At 41.4% G+C, this 14,895-nt stretch overlaps 2 protein-coding genes across 3 annotated transcripts; one reads left to right on the top strand and one right to left on the bottom strand.

The window, feature by feature from the left end:
• Positions 1-936: 936 nt before the first annotated feature.
• MRPL18 (mitochondrial ribosomal protein L18) lies at positions 937-6,399 on the bottom strand. 2 transcript variants are annotated; one of them, XM_080941868.1, is made up of 4 exons: positions 6,251-6,399; positions 5,792-5,978; positions 2,966-3,228; positions 937-1,310 (listed from the first exon to the last, which is right to left on the bottom strand). In XM_080941868.1, exons 1-4 carry the CDS (start codon positions 6,300-6,302, stop codon positions 1,243-1,245), a joined length of 570 nt encoding a protein of 189 aa, XP_080797994.1. In that variant the 5' UTR covers positions 6,303-6,399; the 3' UTR covers positions 937-1,242. The 2 variants fall into 2 exon arrangements, with proteins under 2 accessions (XP_080797994.1, XP_080797995.1); XM_080941869.1 differs by having other exon boundaries at positions 2,997-3,228.
• Positions 6,400-6,758: 359 nt separating this feature from the next.
• TCP1 (t-complex 1) lies at positions 6,759-14,859 on the top strand. Its single transcript, XM_080941831.1, has 12 exons — positions 6,759-6,934; positions 7,932-8,017; positions 8,159-8,287; positions 9,477-9,574; positions 9,934-10,044; positions 10,392-10,573; positions 11,167-11,293; positions 12,603-12,778; positions 13,104-13,227; positions 13,522-13,714; positions 13,824-13,987; positions 14,563-14,859. Exons 1-12 carry the CDS (start codon positions 6,871-6,873, stop codon positions 14,777-14,779), a joined length of 1,671 nt encoding a protein of 556 aa, XP_080797957.1. The 5' UTR covers positions 6,759-6,870; the 3' UTR covers positions 14,780-14,859.
• The last annotated feature ends 36 nt before the right edge of the window (positions 14,860-14,895 follow it).

Genomic DNA, 14,895 nt, shown 5'->3' with positions numbered 1-14,895 from the left:
CTAAATGCCTCAGAATCAATGCTTTAAAAAAAACTGACACATGGTTGTCATTTTTCTAAAATAATACTTAACTAACATATTTCACCTAAGTAAACATATTGAGGTACACAATATTTGGAAACTGCTAGATGTCACTTTGTTTACACGTCATTTCATGTTTTAGCACCTTTCAGAGCTGTCTTGATCTCCCCAAGTTCCCGCCTAAGCTATCTTTTTTTTTTTTAAAGATTTATTATATGTAAGTACACTGGCTTACCAGAAGAGGGCATCAGATCTCATTAAAGATGGCTGGTGAACTCAGGCCCTCTGGAAGAGCAGTCAATGCTCTTAAGCACTGAGCCGTCTTTCCAGCCCGCTGCCTAAGCTATTTTGCATGACAATCTTAACACATAATCTTGTTTTATGTATATTTTGCTGGCATGTGTGTACACTATGTTCACAGTGCCCTCTAGAGGCCAGAAATGGGTATTGGGTTTCCTAGAACTGTAGTCCTGTGAGCTGCTGAGTCCTGGGGATCAAATCCAGGTCCTCTGCAAGAGCAATGAGTGCTCCTAACCACATTAAGCCATGGCTCCAGCCCATTGTATGACTATTTATAAAACATTCTCTACAGCCATATTTGAATTCTCACTTCAAGGCAAAATGAACACCCACTACCCACTATTTCCACCTCCCATTGGCTGCTCCTCACACTCATTTCCTCTCTGGGTTTTGCCTGAAATCACTAGGGAGTGAGTCCAGGGAGGACTAGTAGGCATTTGTGGTGTATCTCCATATACTATTTCTGAGATTACAGTTGCACTGACATTAAAAACCAACTCAGCCCACATTCAGGGCAGTAAACAATCGTCCTTCCCTGATGACTGGCCAGTGCTTCACAAAACTCACGTGTGCCCTACAGCCACAGGGTGTTTATAGAGAGCAACACAGTAAGGGTTCAGTTTAAACGTTTTATTTGTTCTTCAAATAGTGACTACTTTCCTTAAATACATCTCACATCCAAGAATGGGGACACCTTAAGCCTTTGATTAAACCACGAAAGCACACAAGCACACATAGAAGTGGAAAGAAGCTAACGTTAAGTAAGTTTTCACTGTTACATTATTGCTGTGAAGCTTTCAGTCTGGTTCTCCTTCTTCCAAATGTTCCTTTCTTTCTCTTAACGAAGATGCTTTGTTTTGGTAGCCGTAGGTGATAGTTTTATATTTACAATTCCAACAACAGTTAACATGTCTCTTTCATTCATAGATTCTTCGAGGCTCCTGAAGCATGACACCGCTTTCTGTCATGGCATTTTGTAAACATTTTATCTGGTTTGGAGATGAGGAAGAAAAAGGAAAAGAAGAAAACACTGTCAGCCTCCAGAAAAAAAACCCAAGAACCAGTTTGTTTTCCAAGAAACAAGGAGACCACTGACCTCATCTTATTGACCTCCTAGGGTACATCTGTGTATCTCTGAATGATCTTAAGAACATAAATGCTGGGGATAAAGATGTAGAAACCGGGGAAGTAGCCAACCAACGACTGGTCCAGCAGGAGACCCATGAGAGGAGCCCACCCCCACACTGCCTGGAGGACCAGGAACCAGAGGCTGGATAGACCCAAGACCAAGGATAGAAACAAACATGACTGGCCAAAAAAAGAAGGCAACAAACTGATTCCTAGTAATAGCCTACTCTATTCAGACCAGAACCTAGCATTATCATCAGAGGCTTCACCCAACAACTGGTGGAAGCAGATGCAGAGACCACAGCCACACAGTAGGTGGGGAGTAGGATTGTAGGGACCAGAGGGGCTCACAGAGACTGAACCAACAATCAGGGAGCCTGCATGGAGCTGATTTAGGCCCTCTACACTATGTCATGGTTGTTTAGCTTGGTCTTCTTGTGGGACTAACAGTGGGAGGGAGGCTGTCTCTCTTTTGCCTACTTTTGGGACCTTTCCTTCCTCCTACTGGGTTGTCTCGTCCAGCCTCAATGTGAGGGGAGGTGCCTGGGCTTACTGCAACTTGATATGCCATGTTTGCCTGATATCCCTGGGAGGCCTGCCTTTTTCTGAAGAGAAAGAAATAGAAGAGGAATGAATAAGAAAGGGGTGGGGGGTGTTGGGGTGGGAAGAGAGGAGGGAGGGGAAACTGCCATCAGAATGTAATATATGAAATAGAAAACATACATATTAACAACAAGAAGTACAATGCTCACACCCTAGACAACAGGGTTTCTCTCAGTCACCCAGAAATACCGACTCAGTTTGTACAGAGAATGGGAACACAAGCTCCTATGGACTACTGCAAAACCCAAATGTCACAGGACCCAGCCAAGGCCTACCACACAGAATAGCCTCAGAAAATAATGTACGCATACCTAATATCAAGGACTAACCAAAATGTTTCTTCTGTGTGCTGCTAGAGATAGCACACTCGAGGTGACACTCTCAGAGCTGCGTCCCCAACTCCAGACGTGTGATTTCCGATGGAACATAGCCTTCAGCATGCTTTACCGTGGGAAACTTAGTTCCCACCCTCCCGTTTAAAATTCTGAGACAGGGTCTTACTAAGTTATCCAGGCAAGCCCTGAAACTGAGATTCTTCCCAGTCAACCTTTTGACAGCTGGAATTATAGACCCACGTCACCAAAAACCAACTGATCTTGCGTGCGCTCTCTCCTCCCTCTCTGAAACAGGATCTCACTGTACATCCCAACTAGACAACTTGCTTGGTAGATCAGGTGGGTCCTAAATTCAAAGAGTCTGCTTCTGCTTCTATCAGACCACACCAAATTTTGGCTTCTTTTCTGTTTTCTTTTTTTTTTTTGTTTCTTGAGACAGGGTTTCTCTGTGTAGCCCTGGCATTCCTGGAACTCACTCTGTAGATCGAGCTGGCCTGACCACGGACATCTCTTGCCTCTGAGACCTCCAGAGTGAAGGGCTTAAAGGCATGCACCACCACTCCTGGCCAAATGTTTACCTTTGAAATAAATGCGTAGAAAGGGAATTACCGAGTCTGAGGACGCCTCCCACGGGGTGGGCTGGTAGACCATGAAATTGATTCCTGCTTCTAAGCAGCGCTGTGCCAGCACTCGCCCTATGCTCTCACAAGCCACCACGTTCCTGGTACTATAAAGGTGTTTTTTAATAGCCCATTCGCGAGTTGATGCTGAAACCACAACCTGGCCGTTAAGGTGCTCAACAAATGCTTCTACGTGATGCTGAGTCTTTATGACTCGCAACCTAAATGGGGAGAAAAGAGAATAGGGTTGTAAGACAATATTTACCAAAAGGCCAAATTAGTTAAATGCCTACGTGTTGTTCTTTGAATTCAGTGAGTGCACTGTTGAGACAGTTCGATGGGTAAAGGTGCTTCCTACCCAGGCCAATAACCTGCATTCAATCTCCAAGACTTACAAGGTGGAACATGACGTAAGTGTATGTGGTATATGCATGAACCTGTAAGTATATGCATGAACCTGTAATATATGCATGAACCTGTAAGTATATGCATGAACCTGTAATATATGCATGAACCTGTAAGTATATGCATGAACCTGTAAGTATATGCATGAACCTGTAAGTATATGCATGAACCTGTAATATATGCATGAACCTGTAAGTATATGCATGAACCTGTAAGTATATGCATGAACCTGTAAGTATATTCATGAACCTTTAAGTATATGCATGAACCTGTAATATATGCATGAACCTGTAAGTATATGCATGAACCTGTAAGTATATGCATGAACCTGTAAGTATATGCATGAACCTGTAATATATGCATGAACCTGTAAGTATATGCATGAACCTGTAAGTATATGCATGAACCTGTAATATATGCATGAACCTGTAAGTATATGCATGAACCTGTAAGTATATGCATGAACCTGTAATATATGCATGAACCTGTAAGTATATGCATGAACCTGTAATATATGCATGAACCTGTAATATATGCATGAACCTGTAATATATGCATGATCCTGTAAGTATATGCATGAACCTGTAAGTATATGCATGAACCTGTAAGTATATTCATGAACCTTTAAGTATATGCATGAACCTGTAATATATGCATGAACCTGTAAGTATATGCATGATCCTGTAAGTATATGCATGAACCTTTAAGTATATTCATGAACCTGTAAGTATATGCATGAACCTGTAAGTATATGCATGAACCTGTAAGTATATGCATGAACCTGTAATATATGCATGAACCTGTAAGTATATGCATGAACCTGTAAGTATATGCATGAACCTGTAATATATGCATGATCCTGTAAGTATATGCATGAACCTTTAAGTATATTCATGAACCTGTAAGTATATGCATGAACCTGTAAGTATATGCATGAACCTGTAATATATGCATGAACCTGTAAGTATATGCATGAACCTGTAATATATGCATGAACCTGTAATATATGCATGATCCTGTAAGTATATGCATGAACCTGTAAGTATATGCATGATCCTGTAAGTATATGCATGAACCTGTAAGTATATGCATGAACCTGTAAGTATATGCATGAACCTGTAATATATGCATGAACCTGTAATATATGCATGAACCTGTAATATATGCATGATCCTGTAAGTATATGCATGAACCTTTAAGTATATTCATGAACCTGTAAGTATATTCATGAACCTTTAAGTATATGCATGAACCTGTAAGTATATGCACGAACCCGCACGAGCCACTAAATTGAAGACAAAACAAAAACAAAAGCACAAACATCCCACTCTAACAAAAATACTCACCTAAGAAACAACAGCGAACACCTACACAACGAAGCAGTGATAATATTCTAAGGCCCTGGCTCCAAGGCTACATACAAACATGTAAATCGCAGCTCTGGCATTGATTCAATTCAATTCCTCTGGCTCTGAAGAGTGGAGAAAATTGCTACACCTGCTTCATAATGTAGTTCTGTTTTTTTCTTTCAGAACATAGTTTAAATAGTTGAATAAAAAAAAAAAAAAAAAAAAAGACATGACATATACTCAGAGCAGCTAGCATAACTGCCAGAAATACAATGCTTTTCAGGTAATAGCCATCGTGGGGCTGGGGATTGTGTGCCAAAGGTCCTGGTCTAACCTTCGAGGTTGTCCAAAAATAAAATTTAACATTCATTTTCATGAGGATGAACATTTTTTGGGAATGTATATCTGTGCACCTCCAAGGTCAGAAGAGGGTGTCAGATCCCTGAGAACTGGAATTACAGTTGTGAGCCCACTGGGTCCTCAGTGACCTCAGTATGTGCTTTTAAATGAATACATGTATCTTATTTCTATTAAGGGACTTTTAACTTTTACTCCCCACCTTAAATATCATCACAGCTCAAACTTTACTCTCTATCGTTTACCCTAATGTGCAAGCTAGTGACTAACTCTACTTACCCCTCTACTGTCATTCCACTTTACTCACCCTATTTACCTAACTCCAGGGACACAGGCCTGTCAGTTCCTCAGACACTCAATCCCAGCCTCCTATCCTCTGCCAGAACAAGAAGGGCCTTCAACATAAATGATTCCATGGCTTCCTGTCCTTTAGATCTCAGCTTTTTTGACAGGTCACCTTCAGAGAGACCTCAGAGTACAGTCTCTTAATCTCGAATTACCTTTTAAATTTTCTTCAGGACGACTACTAGTGGCTAGCTCCAAGGTCACTTCCTACCCACAAGTCACCATTCTGACACATCCTGAGGCTTATCTGGCAGAGTCAGTTAGGGATTGATTAAAGTGACATTAAGGTGCTATGCACAGCAGTTGCTCGTAAGCCGACTTTAATTACCTGTGCCAGAACTCACGGTTAGGCCACACTGTAGCCCAGCCCCGTTCTTTCCGGGCTACACCTAATAGCTCCAGATTCCGAGGGTTCCGGTTGGTGAACTCTGGAGCCACCGCTTCGTTCTCCTTATTCTCCACGTCAGGCTGCACCGCCGCAGAGGAACTGGTTGAGAGGGCTGCGAACCCACACTCTAGGAAATGGAAATGATCACGTGCATCTTTAAAAAATGACTACTAACGACACGGGAAGTGCTTGCGCTTAACCATTCCCATCACAAGGCCCAGAAGCAGGGAGAAATGGCTGTCTGACCACAGGTCATCACCACAGACCCAGCAACATACTATTGCCACCTCACTTCGGTTAGTGCGTTTCACTTTCCCACATCAGGTACAATATCGGATTTGCAAATGTACGTGTACTGTGCACAGAGCGCAGGCAAAGAGGTGGGGCGAAATTAGTTACCCAGGTTCCTGCAAACTGACAGACATTTCCAGAACCGCGGCTGAAGCGCCATCGCTGACCGGACGTGGGAGAAGCCTCACAGTGCCCTGCCTTCCTTTGCTCACGGTCTTCTCCGTGAACTAGTCGCAGCCATGTTTACTGTGGGAAAAGCTACAGGGGCCGGCAGTACCTTGGTATCGCCAGGACCCGGAACTAACAAGCTCCCTAATGCTGAGTGGCCGAGTGAGCGATCGGTATCTCTCGTCCACCAATCACCGCAGACGCTGAGGCGGGGGGCGGGACACGCTAGCCGTGGCCAAGATCCTGATTTCCGTTTTCCATTTTCGCGCCTACTACAGTTTCTAGTCAGAAAATCAGAGATCTAGCTTCTGGCAGCCTCCTACTTCCGGCGGGTTTTTTTTCGCCCCGCCCAGCCCTCGCCTGTTGGCCCCTCTACACACCTCTTTCCCAACATGCCTTGCAGTTGGTGGAGAGCGGGCGGGGCCTGTTACCCAGCAGACCCCGCGGCGTCACTCGGGCCTCTCCACGCCGTGGTCCCCGCCGTGGTGGCCGCTATCCTGTCTCAGAGCGGAGCTATCGGTTGTCTGCGGTGGTAGTGAGATTTGCTTCGTTTCCTGAAGATGGAGGGCCCTTTGTCCGTGTTCGGGGACCGCAGCACTGGGGAGGCGATCCGCTCCCAGAACGGTAAGGGCGAGAGAATTCTGGGTCCGGCTGGCGGCGATGCAGGCCGAGGCCCAGCCGCGGTCGGTAGGCCGAGGCTACCCGCTTGGCACAGTGAAGCTCCCTCCGGAGAAGCCGGCTTACCCAGAATCGGCCCTCATTGGGCGGCCGGTTCGGCGCCATTGCACCTTACCGTGTAAGGGAAGAACGTTCGAGAATGCAGCACGTTTGGAGGAAGCGCTCAGGATGGGTGTGGGCATCCATGCCCTATGAGAGGACCGGGATACATAGTAGAGGAACTCCAGAAATACATGCCCCACGGCCCCTTTGCTGGGTTTCGGCCTGGTTGAAGCATCCCTAGCATAACCAGAAAGAGTAACTTTCACCGCTTCCATTTCCCAGGAGAAAATTGCTCATAAAATTTAGGTGGCTTTTGCTTTGCTTCCCTTCGCTGGTCGGATTCTTGAATGTCCAGAACCTGCAGTTGACATCTGCTCCCCTAGTAAAACTTAATGGAATCAAACTGAATGTTACTACGCGATACTTAGATGCCCTTGTCGTGGTTAACGTTAACACAAATTAGCACGTGATTTGCTGTGGCTGAACCTGTTTTTTAAAACATTCGCTTGTTGGAACCCGCGGTGCGTGTTGTGTTTCTTTAAAAAAAAAAAAAAGCTTTCTTAGAATTTATTACTACTTACTCGGCTGGACTATCTAATATTCTTATTAAAACTTGCTAGAGTCTGAAGGAACAGGCTGAGCTGTACCTTAAAGGGTTTGCTTTTTGTTTTAGTGTAATGGTAAGGAATGAACTCAAGATTCCTTATATTTTGAGACATTAAAATTTTTGCAACAGTTGACACACTAATACTCAATATAAAAAATAGTTAACCTTCAGTAGTCCTAAAGTAATCTTATAAAAAAATAGTAATTACAGAGTTGTAGATTTGAGCGAATCATAGGTGGTGGGATGTCTTGGTCTTGTGCATTGCTCTAATTACTTTTCACTGTTCACCTCCAGTTATGGCTGCAGCTTCTATTGCCAACATTGTTAAAAGTTCGCTTGGGCCAGTTGGCTTGGATAAAATGTTGGTGGATGATATTGGTGTAAGTATATCTAATTGTTCTTGGTAGCCTTGATAAAAATAGTTTTTCAACGACTTATCGAGTCTCTGTTCTGACCCGAGTATAGGTAGCACCTCGGAGCTTGGTTTCTGTGTTGCCCACTTCTTCCTTTGTGTTTCTCAGGATGTAACCATTACTAATGATGGTGCCACCATCCTGAAGTTACTGGAGGTAGAACATCCTGCGGCCAAAGTTCTATGTGAGCTGGCTGACCTGCAAGACAAAGAAGTCGGAGATGGAACTACCTCAGTGGTGAGATGCTACCAGGAAATGGCTAGAGAATAGTCTAATTATTAGAGTTGAATCCATGAGAGAATCATATACTCTAGGTCAGAAATAAGTCACCTTTTAAGACAGTCTCACAAACATTTCAAATTTAACCATTGTAACTAGTCTATGCAATTTAAGTAGGGAAAGAACTTGAAGTGGTTTAAATATAAACTTGTTTTAAATACTGGAGTCTTATGTATTTGGGGGGCTTATTTTAAACCCCCTTACCATAATGATGTCCACATGTAGAAAACGTTACAAGGTTTGGGTTTTTTTTTTTTTCTTTATTGTTTAATAGATAGTTTTGATGGAACAAAATGGAACCGGAACTCTTAGGAATTCAAAATAGAAAATTGTGGAAGTTAATTTGCTAGCATATAGTATTAATAGCTAGTCGGCAAACATGGCCAATAGCATTACATTTCGTGAGTTAGCCTGCTTAGTAGTGTCATGCTGTTTGATGAGGAAGATTTTAGGCCTAGCAAAATAAATGGTGGAGGGAAAGTATGGACTTAACCGTTGCCTTGAAAGGATTGAGTCTGTGTTTTCTAGACAGTGAAAATGGCCCCTATCTATTTGTTCATAGACCAGGTAACTTAAAAATAACCTTCATTCTGCTCAAAAGAAGAAATGTTCTTTTGGGGATTTTTTTTGTTTATTATTATTATTATTATTATATTTACATATATAAACAGTGTTCTCTATTTTAAATGCGCTTAAGAAACTACTGGAACAGTACAAATCATTTCCACTGATTCCTAGTAGCTGTTCTTGCACTCAATCTCTAAATGTAATGGGTATAAATTCTGTGTTAAGATGTTTAGTATTCTCTGGCTTTTTTGTAGCTTGGGCTATTTGCACAGAGTACTTTATAGTGGTCTCCATTTTATGCTTTCAGCAAGTTGCTACTGATTGGTCTACTCTGGCTATTCTGCTTGATAATGCTACTTAATCATAGCTGGGCATGGCAGCATATGCCTTTAATCCCAGCACTTGGAAGGCAAAACCTAGAGAATCTCTTGAGTTCAAGACCAGCCGGGAGTGTCTAGAAAACCAAAACAAAAGCAAAGTGAAAATTTAAAGTTAGTAATGCTGGGTCATTTTAATGTTTTCCTGCATACATTGTGCATATTGAGTGCCATGCATATTTAAAGCAATGCTTGATCAACAGGTAATCATTGCAGCGGAACTCCTGAAAAATGCAGATGAGCTAGTCAAACAGAAAATTCACCCAACATCAGTTATTAGTGGCTATCGTCTTGCCTGCAAGTAAGAAGATCCCATTCAAAGAACATGTTGTTTTGTGTGATGGTAGTAAACTGCTTCTTAATGTTTTAACGAACCGTTAAGTACTGTATCTTAGCATTCAAGTGGCACTGCTTGAGCACTAAGCTCCATGTACTTTTTCCCGTTTGACTACCACATTTTCTCCCAATAGAGTTTAGTGGCTATGCTTATGGGATAAATGAAAAGTGCCGTGATCTGAAGGGGGGGCTGCTCCATGTCTTTCCTCTATATGAAACGGCTGAACAGAAAAGCATTCTCTGTGACGTTTACAGTGTGTTAAATATAGTGAAATGCAAAACTTGAGTGGTGTGTTCTATTTTTCTTTTCCACACTCTTAACAGGGAAGCGGTTCGTTATATCAATGAGAACCTAATCATTAACACAGATGAACTTGGAAGAGACTGTCTGATTAATGCTGCTAAGACATCCATGTCTTCCAAAATTATTGGAATGTATCCTTGAATGTTCCAGTGAAATTTGGCCCTAACTCCTTTTGCTCTTAAAAATGACTTTAAACTTTCTGTAATGTTTCTGCAATAAAATTTAAAATGACCATTTATTGCAAATTGATCTTGTTAGAAAGAAGTAACTGGTCCTGCTGCTGACTTCCCAACATTTCTATGGTGAAAACTGCACTTGAGGTGCAGGTGGTGATGTCTATGCACAAGTCACTTTGATTGTAGTGATAGTGCTTTTTCCTACTGGTGAATTAATTTGCTAAAAGAAAGTCTAGTTGAATAGATTTTTGGTCCCTGGGCTTCTGTTCTTTTGTTTCAGCTGTCCTTAACTGTTGTCTCAGAAATGGTGATTTCTTTGCTAATATGGTGGTAGACGCTGTACTTGCTGTTAAATACACAGATGTGAGAGGCCAGCCTCGCTATCCAGTCAATTCTGTTAACATTCTGAAAGCCCATGGGAGAAGTCAGGTAGAAAGCATGCTGATCAATGGCTATGCACTCAACTGTGTGGTTGGATCTCAGGGTAAGTAGGGTTCTGTGATTTAGAAATTACAAGTCTTTTATGCCAAAATGCTTTTAAAAATCTGTACATGTATCTTTTTTAAAAATACAGGTTAAAAGTAAAACAAAAAAGCATTTTTAAAAATTACAAGTCAAAGTCACTCTCTGGTTTTATATACTATACTCTTTATATGTATTTCATTATTTTATGTATATAAGTATGCTGTCGATGTCTTCAGACACACCAGAAGAGGGCATCAGATCTCAAGATGGTTGTGAGCCACTGTGTGTTTGCTGGGAATTGAACTCAGAACCTCTGGAAGAGTGGTCAATGTCTTAACAGCTGAGCCATCTCTCCCTCCCTCCATATACTATACTCTTAATAAGTTTAAAATGTTGTGATAGGTGCTGGGCCGGTGGCTCAGACATTTGATTCTAGCATTAAGGTTTGAGAGACAGGCAGGTCTCTGAATTTACTGGCCAGGCTTGTTTGTCTAGTGAAACCCTACATTTAAAAAGAAAAGTGAAAGGGTGGGTATAGATTAAAAGAAATGTGCATTTGGAGCCAGAGCTTTAAGGCTTAGTATAATTAATTAATCTTTTATTCATTTATAGGCATGCCCAAGAGAATAGTTAATGCAAAAATTGCTTGCCTTGACTTCAGCCTGCAGAAAACCAAAATGAAGCTTGGTGTACAGGTGGTTATTACAGACCCTGAGAAATTGGACCACATTAGACAGAGGTAAGTGGGGAGGCTTTTTTTTTTTTTAAAGTGGTTAGTCAAACCAGGCATGATGTCCTAGCTTTAGGTGGAGTCATTTAAAACCCAGGATTGGGCTGAAAAGATGGCTCAGCAGTTAAGAGCACTTGCTGCTCTTCCAGAAGTCTTGAGTTCAGTTCCCGGCAACCACATCTGTAACAGGATCTTTTCTGCTGTGTCAGAAGATAGTGACAGTGTTCTCATATACATAAAATAAATGCATAAATCTTATTTTTTTTAATTAAAACAAGAATTGTGGTCAACATGGGCATCATGGTGTAGCCTTATCACAAATGAAGAAAACTGATGTGAAATAAGTACAAGTTTTCATGTGTTGGACACTGTATGTGACTGCTATGGTGACAGCAGTGCACAGTGCTGATGGCTGCTGCGTTGGCAGACATGCCAGGCAGACGGTTTTCACTCCATTTTACTCTCATGGGGCTGCTGTAGTATAATTGGCCTGTTAATGACCAATGTGTCTGTTATGTACATGAAATGTAGCTTAAATGATTGACTTTTACTCCGTCATATTTGGGTATGATTTCCATAGATGAGTGACTGCCTCTTGACTTGTTATAAATGTCCATAAATGAGCCCAGCAGTGGTGGCACATACCTTTAGTGCAGAGAGGCAGAGGCATGTGTACCTGTGAGTTTGATGCCAGCCCAGCTTCAGGCGTCCCTTGCTATATCTGTCCTTGATAAACTTTATACCTTTAGTTTCTGTCTCTAGAGTCTTTCATCATTCTAGTCATTTTCATATTAACAACATAGGCCCATTTGAAAGAAATAGATTTTGACAGTCATAACCTTGTCTCAGGACATAAGCATGTTTACCGTCTGTTCTTTAACATACCCTTATATATATATCAATATTCTTCATTTCATGGCCTTACATAAGTTCTGTTGTTTCAGCTATGAACTATTTTCTTATCCCACTGTATGGGACTCGATCTTCTGTCTCATACTTACTTGTCTTGGCTTCATACACCTTTAGTGATGCTGTTTTCGGATTATAAATAATAAATCTCTACTTTTTATCTTTAAGGTAGGAGAAGGTGCAAGGGGGTATCTCTTTTACCTGCTCTTAGTTAGGAACTCAGAGTAGAAGGAACAAGTGTTATTCTCAAGTCCTTGAAATTTGCATAAATTGGACTGATTTGATCTTTTGGGTTTAGTGGGAAATTAACTATTCAGTTAATATAATTTCATGTATAACCAGTGAAGGTTACCACTGCATTGTTTAAAAAACTAAAGTTGCTAATTTTGAGTTATTGAAATCTCTGTAGAGAATCAGATATCACCAAGGAGAGAATTCAGAAGATCCTGGCAACTGGTGCCAACGTTATTCTAACCACTGGTGGGATTGATGATATGTGTCTGAAGTATTTTGTGGAAGCTGGTGCCATGGCTGTTAGGAGAGTCTTAAAAAGAGACCTCAAGCGTATTGCAAAAGCTTCTGGAGGTATGTCTTCTAGTCTGAGACAAACAACTTCTCAGTAATGAGTGTCACTATGTCAAGAATCTTTAGATTGAAATTTTGACACTAAATTTTAAAAAAAAATTCTTTGTTGTGCTCTAATAGATTTATAGAGGCATTTTCTAGGTAATTGAAAACATCTTTAATGCTGAGGTTTTTGGAAATGAGTAAACTAAGGTTATTATACCTTGAAAGAAGCAGTTTTGTTTTGGGTTATGGTAGTGACTTGTCTGGAAACTTGAGATAATGCACTGCTTTTCCATATGCTAAAACTATGAAGGGAAAAATGTATCTTATATGACTCTTATAGCAAGTATCCTGTCTACACTGGCCAATTTGGAAGGTGAAGAAACTTTTGAAGCAACAATGTTGGGACAAGCAGAAGAGGTAGTGCAGGAGAGGATTTGTGATGATGAGCTGATCTTAATCAAAAAGTAAGAACTGCTTTTGTAAGTTACAGAGCAATGCAGATTGTGTTGTAAAAAGAATCCTTTCCCATTAATTTGCTGCTCTAGTCTGTCAGTGATAGGAGCAGTTATACGCATGGGATAAAACAATATTGGATCACTGTACGGGGAGATGAAGTATGTTTTTTCTCTTGTACATGGTCTAGACATTTTTCCTGTGCCTTATGTGTAAATATCTTGAGTGGGATTTAATCAAGGGTGTTTGCAGTTCATGTTTTCACTAATTAAAAATGCTAATAGCTTGACATTTGTTTTTTGTAGTACTAAGGCTCGGACATCTGCTTCGATTATTTTACGAGGAGCAAATGATTTCATGTGTGATGAAATGGAGCGCTCTTTACATGATGCTCTTTGTGTGGTGAAGAGAGTTTTGGAGTCAAAGTCTGTGGTCCCAGGTGGAGGTGCTGTAGAAGCTGCCCTGTCCATATACCTTGAAAATTATGCGACAAGTATGGTAAGTCTGGTTCCAAAAGGGCATAGGAGATGGTGTGGGTTTACCATGTACCCTGTCAGAGACCTGCTGTATGCTTTGTTTTATTAACACACCGTGTATCTTTCCTTAGGGATCTCGGGAACAGCTTGCTATTGCAGAGTTTGCAAGATCTCTGCTTGTGATTCCTAATACACTGGCAGTGAATGCTGCCCAAGATTCCACCGACCTGGTTGCCAAGTTACGAGCTTTTCACAATGAGGCTCAAGTTAACCCAGAACGTAAAAATCTGAAGTGGTGAGTATATGGTTTCCTTGTGTTCCATTGTCAACTATCATAAGTTTATCACAGTACCTTTGTCACATACTGAAACATCACAGGCACCATTGTTGGCTTGATAATGGTGGCTGCTAATTTTTAGTGTTGTTTCCTAGCTATCAACTCTGGGTCCCATTTCTCACTCCCTGGGTCTATAGAGGGGGCCAAGAGGATTTGGGTAAGGCTTAACTCATTTTAGGCAGCTCTCGGCTTACAGTGAGTATAGTCTCAGAATATTGTATCCTTAAACACTCGGGTCTTTATAAGGATATCAAAAGCACATTTACACCAACCAGACAGAACAGCTGTGCTGTCTGTCACTAGGCAAAAGATTCTTTCCTTGGCCACCAAACTACACAGCTTGGCTGAACATAGAACATCAGGATGCAACATATGACTGTTTGCTAAGTGTTTGACAGATGGGGTTTCTTTGCTACACTATCAGTTTTTCACCCAGAGGTATGCTTGTTAGAATTTCCAGTCTTTTGGACTAGAATAGCTGGAATACTCTACCATATCAGATTGATCACTGAGTCTGATTTTTACAATTATAGGATTGGTCTTGATTTGGTCCATGGGAAACCACGAGACAACAAGCAAGCAGGAGTGTTTGAACCAACCATAGTTAAAGTGAAGAGCCTGAAGTTTGCAACAGAGGCTGCAATTACCATACTTCGGATTGATGATCTGATAAAATTACACCCAGAAAACAAAGATGACAAACATGGAAGTTACGAAAATGCTGTTCACTCTGGAGCCCTTGATGACTGATTGGATTTCCCTTTTATTTATAAGTGTCAGGTGCAATGTCTTAGCCTTGGGTTTCTCACATTAAAGTACAGTAAGCTGTCCACCTGGGTTCTTGTCCTCATTTTGGTCCTCTGGTT

Source organism: Micromys minutus (genome assembly GCF_963924665.1).
Source record: "Micromys minutus genome assembly, chromosome: 30".
Classification (NCBI taxonomy): domain Eukaryota; kingdom Metazoa; phylum Chordata; class Mammalia; order Rodentia; family Muridae; genus Micromys; species Micromys minutus.
Note: the sequence above shows the minus strand (reverse complement) of the source record. Positions and strands in the feature narration are given on the sequence as shown.

What these genes read in the sequence shown, in the direction of transcription:
- MRPL18 (XM_080941868.1), bottom strand. Translation starts at nt 6,302, where the DNA reads ATGGCGCTTCAGCCGCGGTTCTGGAAATGTCTGTCAGTTTGCAGGAAC. An exon ending in AACCGTGAGTTCTGGCACAG is followed by an intron (nt 3,229 to 5,791) that starts GTAATTAAAGTC and finishes CTCCCCATTTAG; the next exon opens with GTTGCGAGTCATAAAGACTC. An exon ending in TCTACGCATTTATTTCAAAG is followed by an intron (nt 1,311 to 2,965) that starts GTAAACATTTGG and finishes TCTCCAAACCAG; the next exon opens with ATAAAATGTTTACAAAATGC.
- TCP1 (XM_080941831.1), top strand. Translation starts at nt 6,871, where the DNA reads ATGGAGGGCCCTTTGTCCGTGTTCGGGGACCGCAGCACTGGGGAGGCG. An exon ending in TATTGCAAAAGCTTCTGGAG is followed by an intron (nt 12,779 to 13,103) that starts GTATGTCTTCTA and finishes TGACTCTTATAG; the next exon opens with CAAGTATCCTGTCTACACTG. An exon ending in AAAATTATGCGACAAGTATG is followed by an intron (nt 13,715 to 13,823) that starts GTAAGTCTGGTT and finishes ATCTTTCCTTAG; the next exon opens with GGATCTCGGGAACAGCTTGC.